The sequence below is a fragment of the Sphaeramia orbicularis genome, chromosome 21 (assembly GCF_902148855.1).
Source record: "Sphaeramia orbicularis chromosome 21, fSphaOr1.1, whole genome shotgun sequence".
Taxonomy (NCBI): domain Eukaryota; kingdom Metazoa; phylum Chordata; class Actinopteri; order Kurtiformes; family Apogonidae; genus Sphaeramia; species Sphaeramia orbicularis.
The window spans coordinates 27,230,956-27,247,920 of record NC_043977.1 but is presented as its reverse complement, the minus strand read 5'-3'; the positions used below and the strand labels follow the sequence as shown (position 1 = coordinate 27,247,920).

Genomic DNA, 16,965 nt, shown 5'->3' with positions numbered 1-16,965 from the left:
TGTCACACTGGTGTTCTGCTGTATCTGAGCCTCCTGCAAAGACAACGACAAGGAGAGACCCACAGTCTGATCCAAACCTGCTCAGGAAACTCAGTGGGATAAGAAACCATTTCATTGGTTCTATATGCCTCTGAGTGTGGAACGAGTCTAGTTTAGTTTATTGTTTTTTGGAAAATGACAAATTCAGCATGGAGATCATATCCACATAAAAAACACTCACACATTTTATTAGTGGTGACTTTCTTCTTTTCCACCTGGATTTTTTTTTCTCGTTTGTTATTTTATTTTTCATTATTGTAACTATTTAACTATTAGTTGACCTTATGGCCCAAAGTATGTGGACCTCCATATTCCTCTGTTTACATTCAGTCTGGGGTAATATTTCATTGATATGGGTTTGGACCTTGGTTGCAATTTTGGGAAGTAACTAGTTACATGTAACTATTAATAAACTGAGTTAATTGGAATCTCTTGGAGTTACTTGGAAAAAATATGTAATTAACTTACAGTCATTAATCAAAATGTTTGTGATTATAAAGGCTAATATGCATTATTTCAATTGTATAGATGGGGGGGGGGGGTCAAAAACAATATTAGAAGTTTTTAGTATATTGACAGTATAACAGTATTTAAAGAGTCATTCAGGAACCAGTGAAAAAGCTGCAAATCTATAATGATAGTTTAGTAATAGTGTCCTAATTTTGCACACAGGGACATAATTTTTCCCGTTTCCTGTTCATTTATATCAGCCTCACATTCCAACTCACATTGTGCAGCTTTTATCTGAACCATAACCTGTAAGTCTCACTGTTGAAGTTGTGATCTAAATAGTTTGTCACAGGAATCATTGCAGCCTGTTATAGGTGTCATAAAGAGGATTATTAATAATTGTTTTTTTTGTCTCTATCTTGTTTTTTTTCTGTCCCACCCCTCTGTCCTCCAGTGATGAATGGTCATACGACATGTGTGCGCCTCCTGCTGGATGAATCAGACAGTGCAGACCTGGTGGACGCTCCTGACTCTCAGGGACAGTGAGTGATCCTTTTTTCCTCTGATTTGCTTTTTTCTTCTTTTGCACCGTTTGTATTTCATCTGTCTCTTCATCTTCGTCTGTAGGACTCCTCTGATGCTGGCGGTGGCAGGAGGTCATGTCGATGCCGTGTCGCTGCTGCTGGAGAGGGAAGCCAATGTCAACTTAGCTGATAACCACAGCCTCACTGCGCTACATCTTGGGGTGAGTAACAATATGTTACTGTTTGTATAGAAGTAAAAATTAATCTCTCCATTTTGTCCTTCTGCTTCTTACTTATGGACACTTGAGTGTAGGGATGTAACGATTACCGGTGTAATGATAAACCGTGGTAAAATTACAAATGGTTAGTATTACTGTTTAAATTCTAATTATCATGATAACCGTGTTTGATTACCGCACTTTTAGGGGAAGAAACCCTATGTAAAGATCTGCTTTTATGTCAAATATTTGAGTATAGTTTTAATTTATTACAATTTTAATTTTACATACCTAATATTTGGAACCAATATTCACTTTTAAAGTCTTTGAAAAGGTTTGTTAAGCATCTGTGTGTTATTTATGCAATAAATAAATAAATAACAATACATTTTTCAAATCGGATTTAATTTATTTTTTTGTGTTTTTTTTGTCCTTTTGTGTTTTTATAGTAGGTTAAAGTGAAAAAACACTCGACAGATGAGATAGATGAAGTTGTGTTGAAAAAACAGATCCCAAACATGGGTATAGTAAACATTTGTTTATATATATTGTTTATAAATATGTATATACATATATATATATATATATATATATATATATATATATATATATATATATATATATATATATATATACACACATATATATATATATATATATATATATATATATATATATATATATATATATATATATAAAGGCAAAGTCAAAAGGACTGAAAAACGGACAAAATAGGCTCAGACCACTAAGGGTTCATATTTGAATGTTTCTGCCAACAGAAGGTACATTGTGCCAATTATTTTATTCATTTATTTATTTTTTTTAAAAATACAACTTGGTTAAATTATTTCAGTGTGTGTTTTAGTACTTTTTGAACATTTCTTGCACAATTTCAACAATACCGCGATAATAACGATAACCGTGATAATTTTGGTCACAATAACTGTGATATGAAATTTTCATATCGTTACATCCCTACTTGAGTGCATCAGAGAGGGGATGCAAAATCTGCAGACTAAAGACCCATCAAATGCAAATTTAACATATTAGTCTGAGTGTAGAGACTACATACAGAACTGTAGATATTGGCTGTATATATATCGTCATTTGTTGTACATATTTCTCATTTGTAATATAGAGTTAGCTTTTGTACATATCAGTGGTTTCAGTAGTCCTTTAGTAGCATATATTTAATATTTTATGCTGTAGCTTTTTGCACATGCCTACATTTTTCAGTATTCAGGGTTCCCACACATTTGAAATCTCAACATTCCATACTTCTTCCAGACCCTAATTTCCAGATGTCTTGGTAAAAAAAATGCCAACCAGTCTTTATATTTGGGATTTATGGGCCAGTCGTCAGAGAATTTACATCGATGTAAATTCTCTGACGACCTCATAATGGGTAGATCTACCCATTATGAGTTCTGTCAACGATCACACGAGGCATGTTGAATAGCTCACTCACAAACAGTGTGTGGACATCACCTGTCCGTCAAAGCAGCAGTGGAACTTGACGACACCTGGGCGGGCCTTAAAATGGGTTGGAGGAGGATAAGAGCAGACGGCTGGGCATTCAACTTGTCAATCTGCCCAAATGTTTTCTGGGATGCGTAGCCTACTGTATGTGCTCTCACACAAACATTTTAGCTGTGCTAGCAAGCGCCTTAAAAAACAGATCGAGCCATTTCTTTTTTTAGATATTCATAATTTTATGTTTTAGAAAATAGAACAGTGATAATAGTTGGAAACATGAATATTTTTCAATACATTTGTTTCCATTTTCCATACTTTTCCAGACTTGGAAATTTATAAAATCAAATTCCATACTTTTCCATACTTGTGTAGGAACCCTGAGTATTTGTGTGATATTTTTATAGTAATTTTTTTTGCGCTAAACACATCAGAGCTGCTAAACTGATTTTCTTTGTTCCTGTGACAGTTGCAATAAAGATCTATTCTATTCTATTCTATTCTATTCTATTCTATTCTATTCTATTCTATTCTATTCTATTCACTTACAAAGATTTAAACACCATTAAAATCAGTATTTGTCCCCTAGAATATCAAGAATTATATGGAGTTTAATGTGTTTGACAGAATCACAGCGTAATAAAACTCTTCTGGGTAAATTCCGAGGCCTGAATCATAAAACTGACAATCAGATGAGTTAAGTTGAATACCACTGTAGTAAGTTTATATTGTTGTGTTAAAGTGCTAAAAAGTGCAGATGAACTGAATATCTCTAAAGGTTTGTGTAACCGAAGTATCTGTACGAGTTGATAATGCCATGACAGTACAGACTTCAGAATAGATATGAACTGCTGAATGATAAAGTGTTTCTCTCACCGTTCATTGTCTGCAGCTGCTGTGTGGTCAGGAGGAGTGTATCCAGTGTCTGCTGGAGCAGGAGGCCTCGGTTCTGCTCGGCGACTCTCGAGGTCGTACCGCCATTCATCTGGCGGCTGCTCGAGGCCATGCCTCCTGGCTCAGCGAGCTGCTGAGCATCGCCTGCTCCGAGCCGCCGTCCCTGCCCCCCCTGAGGGACTACAACGGGTACACGCCGCTGCACTGGGCCTGCTACTACGGTCAGGGTCCAATCGGACATCTACACACTCAGACCTTTCGTTAATGATACACTATTTGATTTATGTGTCTTTTAATTGTTGTTTTCACCTGGTCTGTGCTTTTATCTGAACGATGGGGCTTCTGCTCATTATAAACTAGAAGCACATTAAAAATACTTATAAATATTATAATAATAATAATAATAATGATAAAATAATGGAGAACAGTGAAGGTCAGAGGTCATTTCTGATGTACACTGCAAATTATTTGGTTCTTGCTAAGATAAGAAAAACTTAGACTTAAAAGTGTTAGATAATTTATGTTCTTTTAAGAGTTAATTTCTTATTTTAAGTGCTCATACATCTATAGACATGCCTATTTTTACATTTAACAATCTTAATTCAAGAAATCTTGTCAAGTGACATTATCTTTCTGCATGAGCAGATATTTCACTTGTTTTGAGTACCTTTTTCCTCAGATTTAGTGTTTTTATCTTGTTTTTCGACACCCCTTATCTGTAGTGTAAACAGTGTATGTTTGTGTGTGTTTCCAGGTCATGAGGGGTGTGTGGAGGTTTTGTTGGAGCAGAAGGGTTGCCGCTGCATCGATGGGAATCCTTTCACTCCTCTGCACTGCGCTGTGTAAGTCACACATATATAAAGTATTATCACTGTATTTTTTAAGCCTAATTTGTAAGGAAATATAGATTTTAAACCCTAAGCGTCAAAGGTAATGGCGCAGTCATGTCAGCTTTGAAGTTTTACCTTTTTGTAGCTACACACTTCCTATAACTCAGCCCATATGCACACATCCATCAGTGAAATCCTCTGTTTCTATCGGTGTTCACACAGTGTGAATGATCACGAGCCGTGTGCGTCGCTGCTGCTGGAGGCGATGGGATCAGACATCGCCGGCTGTAAGGATAATAAGGACAGGTGAGCAGTGGGGAAGAAAAACTGAGAACCACACTGAGAAAAGTACAATAAAAGTTCTAAATTTAACAAAATGTACCCAAAGAGTGAAAAGGAAAAAGCTATAATGGTTCATGTAAGCCTTTTACTGTTATATTTACTGTCTTTGGTTTCATTTTACTACTTTATATGCCCTGTGAACCATCAACCTCTAATTATAACAGCTGTTTTCACATTTGTGACACTGAGCCTGTTCACATACACACCAACACTCCGATCATTATCTGATTCCTGGAGTTATCAGATTTAACAAGGGATCATTTAAACAGTATAATCTGATATACTTTATCAGATAACAGCAGTAATCTGATTATGAGAAATGGGATTAACACACCTGGATTTCTCCACAATACTCTGATGTCTTCCTGCACATATCTAGGTTAATGCGATTTATTTCATTTCTTTTATGTGTGCGCATGTGTTAAAACAATTAAAATCGTAGCAAATGGAGGTTATGTAGTCAAACGTGAGCGGAAGACAGTAACAGGAAGTTTGAGTCTATCAGCGATATGGTCATACGTACTCCGATAATGGACTGAGGCGTCTAAACCAGGGTTTTTGATTATCACATTTCCAAAGGGCATGTAAACACCTCAGATCTGATTATTACAATTATCTGATTACTCCCAGTTATCAGATTTTTATGATCATGTAAAAAGGCTCAGTGCATTTTCCAATGAATCCAACAGGGTTTTAAAGATGTGATTTAGTTTACGGAGGAGAATTTTAAGCACACAAAAGGAACACACAATTCTTCAGTTTATCATTTAAACCAGGGGTGTCAAACTCATTTTCATTTAGGGTCCGTATTCAGCCCAATTTGATCTCCAGTGGGCCGAACCAGTGAAATAATAACATGAGAACTTATAAATAATGACAACTCCAAATTTTTTAGCGCAAAAAATAACATTAGATGATGAAACTATTTCTATCCAAAGCAAAAAAGATGTGAATAACTGGAAAAAACTGAAATTTCTGAAGAAAAACAAGTACAATTTTATCAATATTATGCCTCAACTTATGATTTATACTTGTACATTACAGATCAGATTTACCAAGGCACAAAACAGGTAGAATATTGTTAAAATTGCACTTATTTTTCTCCGTACATTTCAGGTTGTTCATATTTGTTCAGGTTATTGACATTTTATTGTTAAAGGTTATCAGAATTTAATGTTCTTTGCAATAAATCAAAGAGAAAAAGTTGGTGTTGCCATTATTTATAGGCATAATGTCATATTAATTTTTTCACATTAAACCAAGAAAATTTGGAGTCATTATTTCTAGGTTATATGCTATTATTTTTTGAGATCAACGCCCTTGACTGTTAATATCTTCAGGGTAATTTTTGCATTTTGCACTTTGTAAATTCATCTTGCGGGCCAGATTGAAACCTTTGGTGGACCAGTTTTGGCCCCCGGGCCACATGTTTGACACCTGTGACTTAAACCAAACACTAAAAATCAACACATTTCTAGATACGTGATTTTTACAAGATGAAAAAAAAAGGATGAAACAGTATGAAGACAAAGTTTGATTAAACTTACATTAAAATCACCATCTCTTTTGCAGGACTCCTCTCCATGCTGCAGCCTTCTCTGGTCACGTCGACTGTGTCCAGTTGCTTATTTCCCATGATGCACCTGTCGATACTGCAGATCAGTCGGGTCGTACTGCGTTGATGATGGCGGCTGAGAAGGGCAGGGTCGGAGCTCTTGGTATGTGACCGTTTACCTGCCTGACGCCGTTATCGCTGTTTTTCTGCGTGTTTAGCCCTTCACAGGTGATTATCGGAATACACTTGAGTTCAGTTTGCATTTCTGTCTGTTGTTACAGAGGCGCTGTTGACCAGTGCCAATGCAAACCTCAGTCTGACAGACAAAGAAGGCAACACTGCCCTGCATTTAGCCTGCAGTAACGTAAGTATCTACAGTGAGAGAGTGAAAATACATACAAAAGATTATTTATAGGGTAGTTTTCTCTCACCCCTGCTTCAGTCTGATTTACTTTTGTTCCCACTCAGTCAGTTATTGTGAATATACACTTGAAAAGATCACTGATTAATAGCTACTACAGTGAACACGTAATATAGCTATTTGATCAAAATAATGTCACTTCAATTACTAATGAATACTTTTTTAAACTGGGTGATAAAGCTGGAAACTGCAAGGGATGTATTGTGACAAGCTTTTTACTGAGAGGAATAGTTAGTCTCAAATGAAGTCTTTACACCAATATATACTGAGATTAAATTTAGTTCAAATGAAGAACTATTTGGACATAACTGCAGACATTTTGATTAGTAACGGTACTGTCATTTAATTCCATGTTTTTTCCCTATTACCTGTAATGGACCACAACTACAGCTGCTATCAGTCCATTCAAAGTACATTATTGTTTAGTCTTAATTTAACCCTTTCATGCATGAATTATGAGACCCTTAATCAAGATTTTTTTTCCCTGTTTTTATTCCTCTTTAGGCATTAAAAAAAACCCCGATGTGATTTAAATTTTTTTTTTATGAACCTATTTTTCATGGAGTTGCAAAAATATCCACTCAGCTGGACCCCACACGTGTAATTTTTGAAGCAAAGAAACATGCATTTACTGATATACTGTGTGAAAACTATGAAATAAAAACATTTTTAATGCTGCAAATCTGATGTTTTCTCACATTTTAACCTACTCTAATACTGGTCATTACCCACTTCCTGGAGATAATATGCAAAAAAAGAACTTTTTTTTTTTGTTAATTACAGTCTAGTAACAATAACAAGCAAGTGCTTTACACTCAAACATGTTACTACAGATAAGGTTTAACAAGAACAACAAAGTTACAGTAATGGTATGAATTGCAATGTATGGGATGATGCATGAGCGCCCAGTGTGTTAGCTGATATGGAACTATAACAACAGAATCCATGAATACTGTATTCAAGAGAACAGTTTTGAATAGCTGTCCGCTGTAGTGACCACTGTGCACGAAAGGGTTAAAGAGGTGATATTTTGCGTTTTTTAAATGGAATTATGCATTTTAAAACATTTCCCTGTGGTCTACATAAACTGTACAGGGTGGGGAAGCAAAATTTACAATGAACATTTAGTTGTTTTTTCTCAGCAGGCACTACGTCAATTGTTTTGAAACCAAACATATACTGATGTCATAATCATACCTAACACTATTATCCATACCTTTTCAGAAACTTTTGCCCATATGAGTAATCAGGAAAGCAAACGTCAAAGAGTGTGTGATTTGCTGAATGCACTCGTCACACCAAAGGAGATTTCAAAAATAGTTGGAGTGTCCATAAAGACTGTTTATAATGTAAAGAAGAGAATGAGTATGAGCAAAACTTACGAGAAAGTCTGGAAGTGGAGGAAGCAACAAAAAAACATTCCAAAGCTTTTATTAAAGCTCTCAAATCCAAAATCCTCAAGGATCCAACCAAATCCGTGAGAAAAATGGCAATTGAACTTGAGGTAGACAAGACCGTTAGAAATGCAGTAAAATATGATTTGAAGTTAAAATCTTACACAAGAACACCAAAACACTTGTTGACAACAAGTGTTTTGGTTTGATTTTGGATTTGAGAGCTTTAATAAAAGCTTTGGTATGTTTTTTTGTTGCTTCCTCCACTTCCAGACTTTCTTGTAATAGTTTTGCTCATAGTCATTCTCTTCTTTCCATTATAAACAGTCTTTATGGACACTCCAACTATTTTTGAAATCTCCTTTGGTGTGACAAGTGCATTCAGCAAATCACACACTCTTTGACGTTTGCTTTCCTGATTACTCATATGGGCAAAAGTTTCTGAAAAGGTATGGATAATAGTGTTAGGTATGATTATGACATCAATATATGTTTGGTTTCAAAACAATTGACGTAGTGCCTGCTGAGAAAAAACAAGTAAATGTTCATTGTAAATTTTGCTTCCCCACCCTGTAAATGCTATTCTTGGGTCTGAATTCTTCATTAATTCAACTCCACAGGTCTGTCTTCAACCCTATATCTGAGTAATGACACCAGAAAGGTCGTTTAAATGCAAATGAGCCACTTCACACCCAAACAATTATGGTGTACTCGGAGAAATGTTCATCAGAAGTCTTGACCTTATATGTGCAAATGTCCTGGCGTAACTAGTTATAAAATGTAAAAAATTAAGCAGGAATTAAAACAGGTTGTAGAAATCCACTCTATTTTTGCCAAAATGAATATAAAGATAGCTTTGCAGCACCTGGAGGGTTCAAATTCAAACTTTCAGAACTATTAGGGTCCAAATACACAAATAAATGTACCAAAGACTAATAAAAGTGGGTTTAGTAAAATATCACCCCTTTAATCTTAATGATTACGATCACTTCAGAGCATTAGTCATTTATTTCATTTCCAGTTTCATTGATATTACTTCAGAGTTCAGCAGTGCTCTGGTTTAAGGGTCTGATTTCGGTGTAACTGTATGTCTCGTCTCCTGCAGGGAAAGGAGGACTGCGTCTTGTTGATTTTGGAGAAACTGTCCGATTCTGCGCTCATTAATGCGACAAACACAGCGCTGCAAACGTGAGTGTCTAAAGCTCTGATATCCAGACTGTTCTCTGTAACTTAATGAGAATGAATGAACGTAAGTTAGATTTGTTAACACTGATCTTTACTTACATTCTAAATTGTGCAGTTCAGTAAAAATAAACAAAAATGCATCTGCAGATATAGTCTTTATTAATCTGGAAGTGTATGAGTGTTAAAACTAGTTCCCAGACTGTTACTAATTACCATAACTTTCCCGTCTGTCATGGTTGGTGTCAGTCCTCTGCATCTGGCAGCTCGTAGCGGTCTGAAGCAGGCGGTCCAGGAGCTGCTGTCTCGAGGAGCCAACGTTCAGACGGTGGATGAGAACGGTAGGATGAACCCGCCCTCCTCCGCCGCAGGAAGTGTAAAAGCTGTAGATTGCATGTCACTGACGATGTGCGCATGGACGTTTGATTTCCCTTCCAGCACGAACTCCGTTTGACTTATGATTTTTTTGTAATGTTTGCTGCAAGTGAATCCATCTTTATCAGAGTTCCCACTGGGCATTAGATTAAAAACATACAATTTTAGAGAGAACGTCGCAGATTAATGTATCTGAGGAGAGATTGTAGCAGGAGATTTAATTTTTATTTTTATCCTAGTTTATCCATTTTTACAACTAGTGGAAATACAATATACTGTACAGTGAGGATGGAACAGGATATTGGGGGGGTTTTTTTTTTCTTTTTTTTTTTTTTAAATGAACATCCTTTAAAGAAAAAACACTGATTTAGACTCCCAGATTAACAAATAAATGATCATTTTGAGCAATAGACAGTATGTTGAGAGTAAAACAACTAGAGCCTGCTAACTCTGCACTTATGGGACTGTATTTTGTCTCACTTAAAGTATTTAACATGTATAAGCTTTTATTAACACGTGCAAAGCTATACTTCTTCAAAGCGGCTGGTTCACTTGACAAGATGATGCAAACATACATTTTATGCACCAGTTCATGTGTTTTATGAAACTTACTGTGAATTAGGTTTACAGTTTTAAAAAACAACAGCCGTAAAACATTGGTCTAAGAATAAAAAATAATCTTTTTGATTATAGATGTGGAAAAGGGGCATTAAAGGTTTTAGAGCAGTGGTGTCGAACACATTTAAGTTCAGGGGCCACATACACTCCAATATAATCTCAAGTGGGTCGGACCAGTAAAATATTAACATATCAACATATCAATAATGTCAGCTCCAACATTTATTCTTTGTTTTAGAGTGAAAAAATTAAAATTAAATAAGGAAAATGTTTACATCCACAAAGTATCCTTTAAAAAATGTGAATAACATTAACAACCTGACATTTCTGAAGAAAAGTGCAATTTTAACAACGTTAGACCTCAGTTTATCATTTACACATTTAGTAACAGATATACTATTGTTAAAATTACAGTTACTTCTCTTAAGACATTTCAGGTTGTTCATATTTTTGAAGGAACAGTTTGTAGATATAAACATTTTCATGTATTTTCACTTTTTACACTAAACTATAGGTTATTAGTATTTTACTTGTCTGACCCACCAGAGATCATATTGGTCTGTATGTGGCCCCTGAGTTAAAACGATTCTGATACAGGATTGTAAATACCTTCAGTGTAATTTTTGTATTTCACAAATTCATCCAATGGGCTGGATTAGACCCTTTGTTGGCCAGTTTTGGTCCACGAGTCGTATGTTGAGCCCCCCTGTTTTAGATAATTACCCTTTTTGGCTGACAGTGGGAACCCTGATGAATCAGTAAACTGTGTGTTTGCCGTGTGCTGTTCTAGACGTGTTACTGTGAATGCATTTGTCCTGTAGCCGTCAGCAGTGGTCGTCTCTGTGTTCTGTGACCCCCCCCACATGTTTGCGTACCGTCAGCTGGCTGAAGACTAATGGAATGCTGCTCCGTCCCTCCCTTGTCTCCTGCTCCCGTCTCTGCTTCGCCTTCCCTGCTTCCTCCACGTCTACGTCTCGCCCTCCTCCTTCTCCTCGTTTCTCCCTCTTCGTTTCCGTCCCCTCCCCACCCTGTCTCTCCTCTCTCTCTCTCTCTTTGTTTTTCTGTCTCTGTACCTCAGGTCTGACCCCTGCTCTGGCTTGTGCTCCTAGCAGAGAGGTGGCTGATTGTCTGGCTCTCATTCTGGCTACCATGATGCCTTTCTGCTCCCCTTGCAGCTCCGGGGCTCCCTCCCCAGGTTCCCTGTTGAGGCAGCTGCCGCATCAGGGGGGTAAGGTCCCCAGCGCTGGCCCCCGGGGGCCTCGCAGCCCCAGGAACCCCTCCGGACCATCCAGCGAGGGAACCACCGAGAATGACTCGGAGGACTCGGAAACCTTCTGACCCTTCCGAACCGACTCTCTACCCTCCTACCTCAGAGTGTGCACTTAGACCTTTCCTTTGTTCCCCTTGAGGACCATGCAGTGTTTTATTCTGACAACACGAGAGGCAGAAGGGTAGAGACTTGGTCGAGACACAGCGTCTGTATCGTCTGCTCTTCACGCGAGGAACTTGTACAGAATCACTCGGCTGTTGAAAACAGCTGGAGACCCCTCTGCTCTTGTGTTTTTTTAGCTCACTCGTCCAAAAACAATGAAAGGAGCAGCTGCACTGCCCTGTAACGACTGACTACTGCAGCCATTACTAAAGTCACTTCTTCAAACTCTGGTTCAAGAAGAAGAATTTGATCCGGACCAAATACGGCTCGGGTCTGCATGCTTGTGTTAATTTACACCATGGTTCATTCTTTCTACTCACGGGTGCTTAAATCCAAACCAGACCTCGGTACTTAGTCTCTGCATGGCACAGCAACTAGCCTCTGAGACTCGTCTGTCTTAAAGAAAAAAAAAAAAAAAAAAAAGAAGGCATTTTTAACTGGTTGTACAAAATGAAGAAGACCATTAAGAAAGTTAAATGTAAATTTAGTCTTTTGTATGATTCTGGCTTGTTGTTGTACCAAATATTTAACTTCCATACGTAGATGTTTTGAGAACCCTGTCTGCTCGATTTAACATTTATATATTCAGTCATTTTTTACAGAAAATGTGACTAGAAAACAAATATAATGCTGTCCTTTTATGATACACAGAACACTGTAGATTTGTTGAACCTAAAATATTCACTGACATTTTCATTGCTTTTTTTTCCTGACAATATGCGCTTTAAGCTGCACTTTTTAGTCATAGTATTGTTGAGGTGGCTTTAGTATTTTTTTTATAATGATTTAAACAGTTTAAATGAAGACTTTTTGAAAAATTTCCGGAAAGATATTTTTTCAGTATAAAAGAAAAATAAGTATGACAAATCATCATTTAAATCAAAATGAAATAATAGACTTTTTAGCATTGAAAGAGCTTAAGTGTCTATGATCTAGTTGTAATCGGATTATTAGCATGTTTAATTATATAATTATGTAATCATAAAAGGCTTCAGTTTAAAGGTCCAGATTTTGGTATATTAACAGAAATGGTAAAAAAAAACAAACCTGACCTGTTATCTGGTGATATTTTGGCTTCAATGACACTGAGCACAGAGCAGTACAGTGTAAAACCTACAAAATCAAAGCTCTATAAAGGAGAATAAGTGGGTATTTTTTATTTCTAGTTTAGATTTTTACGCGTTGAGTTGGATTATTTTCAGTTTTTGTTTAAATAAGGTTCAATATTGCTGTGTAACTTTCTCACCAATTCATACAACCCTATTATAGACTAAGGATTCAAAGTTTAACTAAATGTAATGGTCAAGATTTTACTCTAAAAACTTTTATGAAAAAAAAAAAATGCAATCGTCTTAGCCCTCCAAGACCAAGAACATCATCTGTATCTAAAACGGCTTTTCTCAAAAATGTTCAATAACTTGTGATCCATTTCTCCTGACCATATTCTTTTAGAAGTCAAATGAATTGGAGTTTCTCCCCTTCCCAGTAATAACACACATGTCCTGTTTGCACATTCAGAGCCTTTATAGTCAATGTGTTCAAGCCCTATTACTCTGCAGAATTGATTTGTCAGAATTTCTTAATTTTATTCAATAAATTGCTCTAATTTTATAAGGAAAGTTTAGTTGTATACAAAAAAATGCATTTGGGAGTCTAAAACATTCACATATAGCTTTCTAAATGGAAACTAAATAAATAAGTGGTGCCAGGCACAACAAACCCCGCCCCTCACACGTATTGTAGCTTATTTTGGCATGGATCCAGCTGATGTCATCATGTCTATGCGTGTGCTGATGTCAGCATATCAATTGCTTCTATGTATGTGCCAAGTTTGAAGTAAATTGAAACAAAACTGATGTTTTTACAGACATTTGAAATTTCGCCCATTATAAGTAAATGGGGGGGGGGATTTTAAAAAAAACATTAAAAAATTTTAACTTTGACCTACTTTTCCCAAAATGTAATATCTATTCTGGGTCACTGGCAGTATATAAACCCAATTTGGTATGAATTCAACCAGTAGTTTTTCTGCTAGAGTGTTAAGAAACAAAGAAACAAACAAACCGAACCAAAAAAACACCCCTTGCCTCCCCTTTGCGGGGTGGGGTAAGAAGTAAAGTGCAGATCAGACATGACAACTGTCATAGGTCTTTGGAGGGTTAAACAAAACAACAGACCTGGGAAATAACTAAAATGTGCAAAAAATATGGAAATAATTTAATTAGTAGTAACCAAAATGCAGATGAATTAGCATTTATGGATTAAAATATCTAAAAGGTCTGTGTTCCATATGTTATATGTTACATTATATCTAATTCATATGCATTTACTAAGTTATTATTAATGCAGCTGTTTCACTTGAAGGAAAGAATGTGAATATAGTGATTAGCAGTAAACGTGCAATGAACAGCAGTGGATGTATCTTAATATTGTTTTGATCGAAATATCAATAGCAGCAAAAAAATACATAGTATGTGAAAAAAAATAAAATAACAGAAGACCGTAAATGACACTTAAAAATCCCATGTTCCTTGGTCTCATGTTTCTTAAAACCTCAGTCTAACCTGGTTTAACTCTTACTTGTAAACTACAGAAACATTAAAGGGCAGCGTTTTATTCCCTCTGTCATATTTGAACTGAGTATATAAATGTCACTTCTTAGAGACAGGGTCGGTACTTCAGAGTCACATGAAGAGGTACTCAGATCTTGCTGTGACTTTTCATGCAAAAACTGAAGCACAAACGTCACTGGTTTTGATGAACTACGGCTGAAATGTGAAGTCCTAAGATGTTGAGTAGCTGAAATAGAAATTAGAAAATCTTCAGCACACTGAACACAGGGTTTGTGCAGATGCGAGTTAAAGCTGAGATTATGACTTAAGAGATTTATGCATTTTATTCTCCTGTGGCCTTGAACGGCCTCCTGCACTGTTCTGACTCCATGTTGACCCCCATCTGCGGTGCACCATTGCACTCTTTATAGACCAGGGTAGCCGATCCAGTTTTTACCTTCAAATTCAACACCTTTTCCACATCTGGGCAGCTCTAAATGTGGAATCATGCAAGCCTGGTTTTGCATCTGAACCAAATTCCTGAATGATGGAACGCTCATTTAGATCTCCTCAGTTCATTTTGGTATTTATTACATGATACATGATGGTACAAATACTGCCAGCACTTAAATGTACAGTAATAACACAGGGCCTTGACCACTTTTCTCCCCCCGTCCCTTCTGTTTGTCTACCTACCAGCTATGTGCCATTGTCTCAAACGTGTCCAGTGCCTTGATGTCGATTAATTTGTTTTCTTTTACAACATATCCTATGTTGGTAGATTCTAATGTTGTTACAATTGAAAGGGTCAGTTTACCCAGATTACATATTAATGTCTCTTTAACCTGAGTGGTATTGAGTTGTACAAGTTTTCCCATGTTTTGGGATTATCTGCCTTCAACTTCTGTCATAGCATGAGTTGATTCTTTGATTTTTTAAGTCAATGATGTGAAAAAGTTTAATCAAAGTTAAAGCTGAAATGCTGCCATCTTTTGTTACCACAAGAAAGAGTGTCTACATGTATCGGACGACTTTTTTAAGAACTCCCCAAGCTAGTTTTTAACCAAATTTAAGCCTGTTTTATGGACAACTTATCATTCTCTTAAAGGGAAGTTGTAATAAATGCATCAGTGACATGTTGCTAATGCTTTTACGTCCTTATAGTTGAGTTAAATTTAGTTGGGTTAAAATCTGAAGCTACACTTGCAGGTTTTTTGTCATTCTTTTTTAATAACTCAGTCTAAAATGTGTCTAGAATCCAATTTGATTTGGTGCAACCGTAAAAACTAACATGGCTTAAAAATCATAAAATTTGTCAATAAAACTGTCTGATTTTGAATAGTCTTATGTTTAAATGTATTTACAATTAAATAGATCTAAGTCAAGTTCATAGTAGTGGACAGTTGATCATTTTGACAATTTCAGATGCATTCACTTTTACTTTTGGTAAAAAATGGTGCAAATGTCATTTCAAATATACAGAAAAACGACATTAATACAAAAACCTGATTGACGCTTTAAAAAAGTTTTAAGTTGCTAGTAAGAGAAAAGCAGCGTTCAGTTTGTAGCATCAGAAATATGGAAAGAAAGAAATAAAAAGATGGTCAAATTAAGTTACATTAACAGTTTATGGTAAATTCACATCAAATTTAAGGATACAGTGGCTTCAATTTCTGAATGTTACAGTTATTAATTAAAGATATTTTAATAAAGAAAAGCTTGCAGATACATTTTTCCTCCTTTTTGTTATAGGTGCTAAAATAAAATCTGTCTAGACAATGTGTCAGATTAAATGAGCAAAAGCTCCAGAAATGCAAGAAAAAATTAAAGAAATTTGCTTAAATTTGCACTGAAGATTCTTAAAGTTCACAAAAAAAAATGTAGATTTCAATATTTTCCCATCATGTGACGCCTTAAAATGATCTAGACATACGCTTATAGGAGTCGTAACAGTTATGAATGATCCACAGAGCTCAATATCAACAAACATTTGATGATTTCACCTGCGTCTAGGAGTGTGAAGGCAGAAATCTCAAAACTGATACCAACAGCATGGTTCGATACCACTGGATACTGATGTAATGCGAGTGAACTGATTCTTAAATGTGTTTTGAGGTCAGTGTGAGAAGTTGTGTCCCCTAAATGAAAAAGTGTGAGGGTTTTACTCTCAGCGAGGGACCACTGCAGATAATCTGTCTCCTTAAAGGCTGACAGTATTTGGATTTTTCTATATTGTCGACAAACTTGTTAAAAAAAAAAAAAAAAAAAAAAAAAAAGAGGCAAAAACCAATCACATGCTTGTTTTTCACTTGATACTTTTATTACTATAGAACTAAATCTTAAAAACAGGGTATATCTGTATACTTTGATTTTAAGAGGCCATGTTTTGGTCCCAAATGTTACTGAAAAAGCAGTAAGAAGTCCAGATTTGGGGGATTATTTTGTGAAGGGGATTAAATTGGTGCTTTATTAAGCTTTTGGGTTTTACTTGAGATTTGTTGACAGTAAGAAAAATCCATGAAATCACCAGTTTTTCCTCTTGAACTGGTTTTGTTTATGGGTGTGAGGGTCCCTCCTTAGGTACTAATATGAAATTGCTGAACTGATTTTGTACATAGTGTTGACATAAAGCTTTGTATACAAACCCCCCCCCCCCACATCAGCGA

General features: G+C 36.1%; 1 protein-coding gene across 3 annotated transcripts in view; it reads left to right on the top strand.

The window, feature by feature from the left end:
- ankrd44 (ankyrin repeat domain 44) overlaps positions 1-13,089 on the top strand; it is a 67,791-nt gene extending 54,702 nt beyond the window's left edge. For 2 of the 3 annotated variants that reach the window (XM_030125240.1, XM_030125239.1), the window contains exons 19-28: positions 944-1,031; positions 1,117-1,234; positions 3,597-3,819; positions 4,353-4,440; positions 4,651-4,734; positions 6,343-6,488; positions 6,607-6,689; positions 9,246-9,328; positions 9,572-9,663; positions 11,394-13,089. In XM_030125240.1, the coding sequence (XP_029981100.1) occupies positions 944-1,031; positions 1,117-1,234; positions 3,597-3,819; positions 4,353-4,440; positions 4,651-4,734; positions 6,343-6,488; positions 6,607-6,689; positions 9,246-9,328; positions 9,572-9,663; positions 11,394-11,653 (1,265 nt within the window). In that variant the 3' untranslated portion in view covers positions 11,654-13,089. The remainder of the gene's footprint in view (positions 1-943; positions 1,032-1,116; positions 1,235-3,596; positions 3,820-4,352; positions 4,441-4,650; positions 4,735-6,342; positions 6,489-6,606; positions 6,690-9,245; positions 9,329-9,571; positions 9,664-11,393) is intronic. The other variant, XM_030125241.1, reaches the window with a different exon arrangement.
- Positions 13,090-16,965: the final 3,876 nt, after the last annotated feature.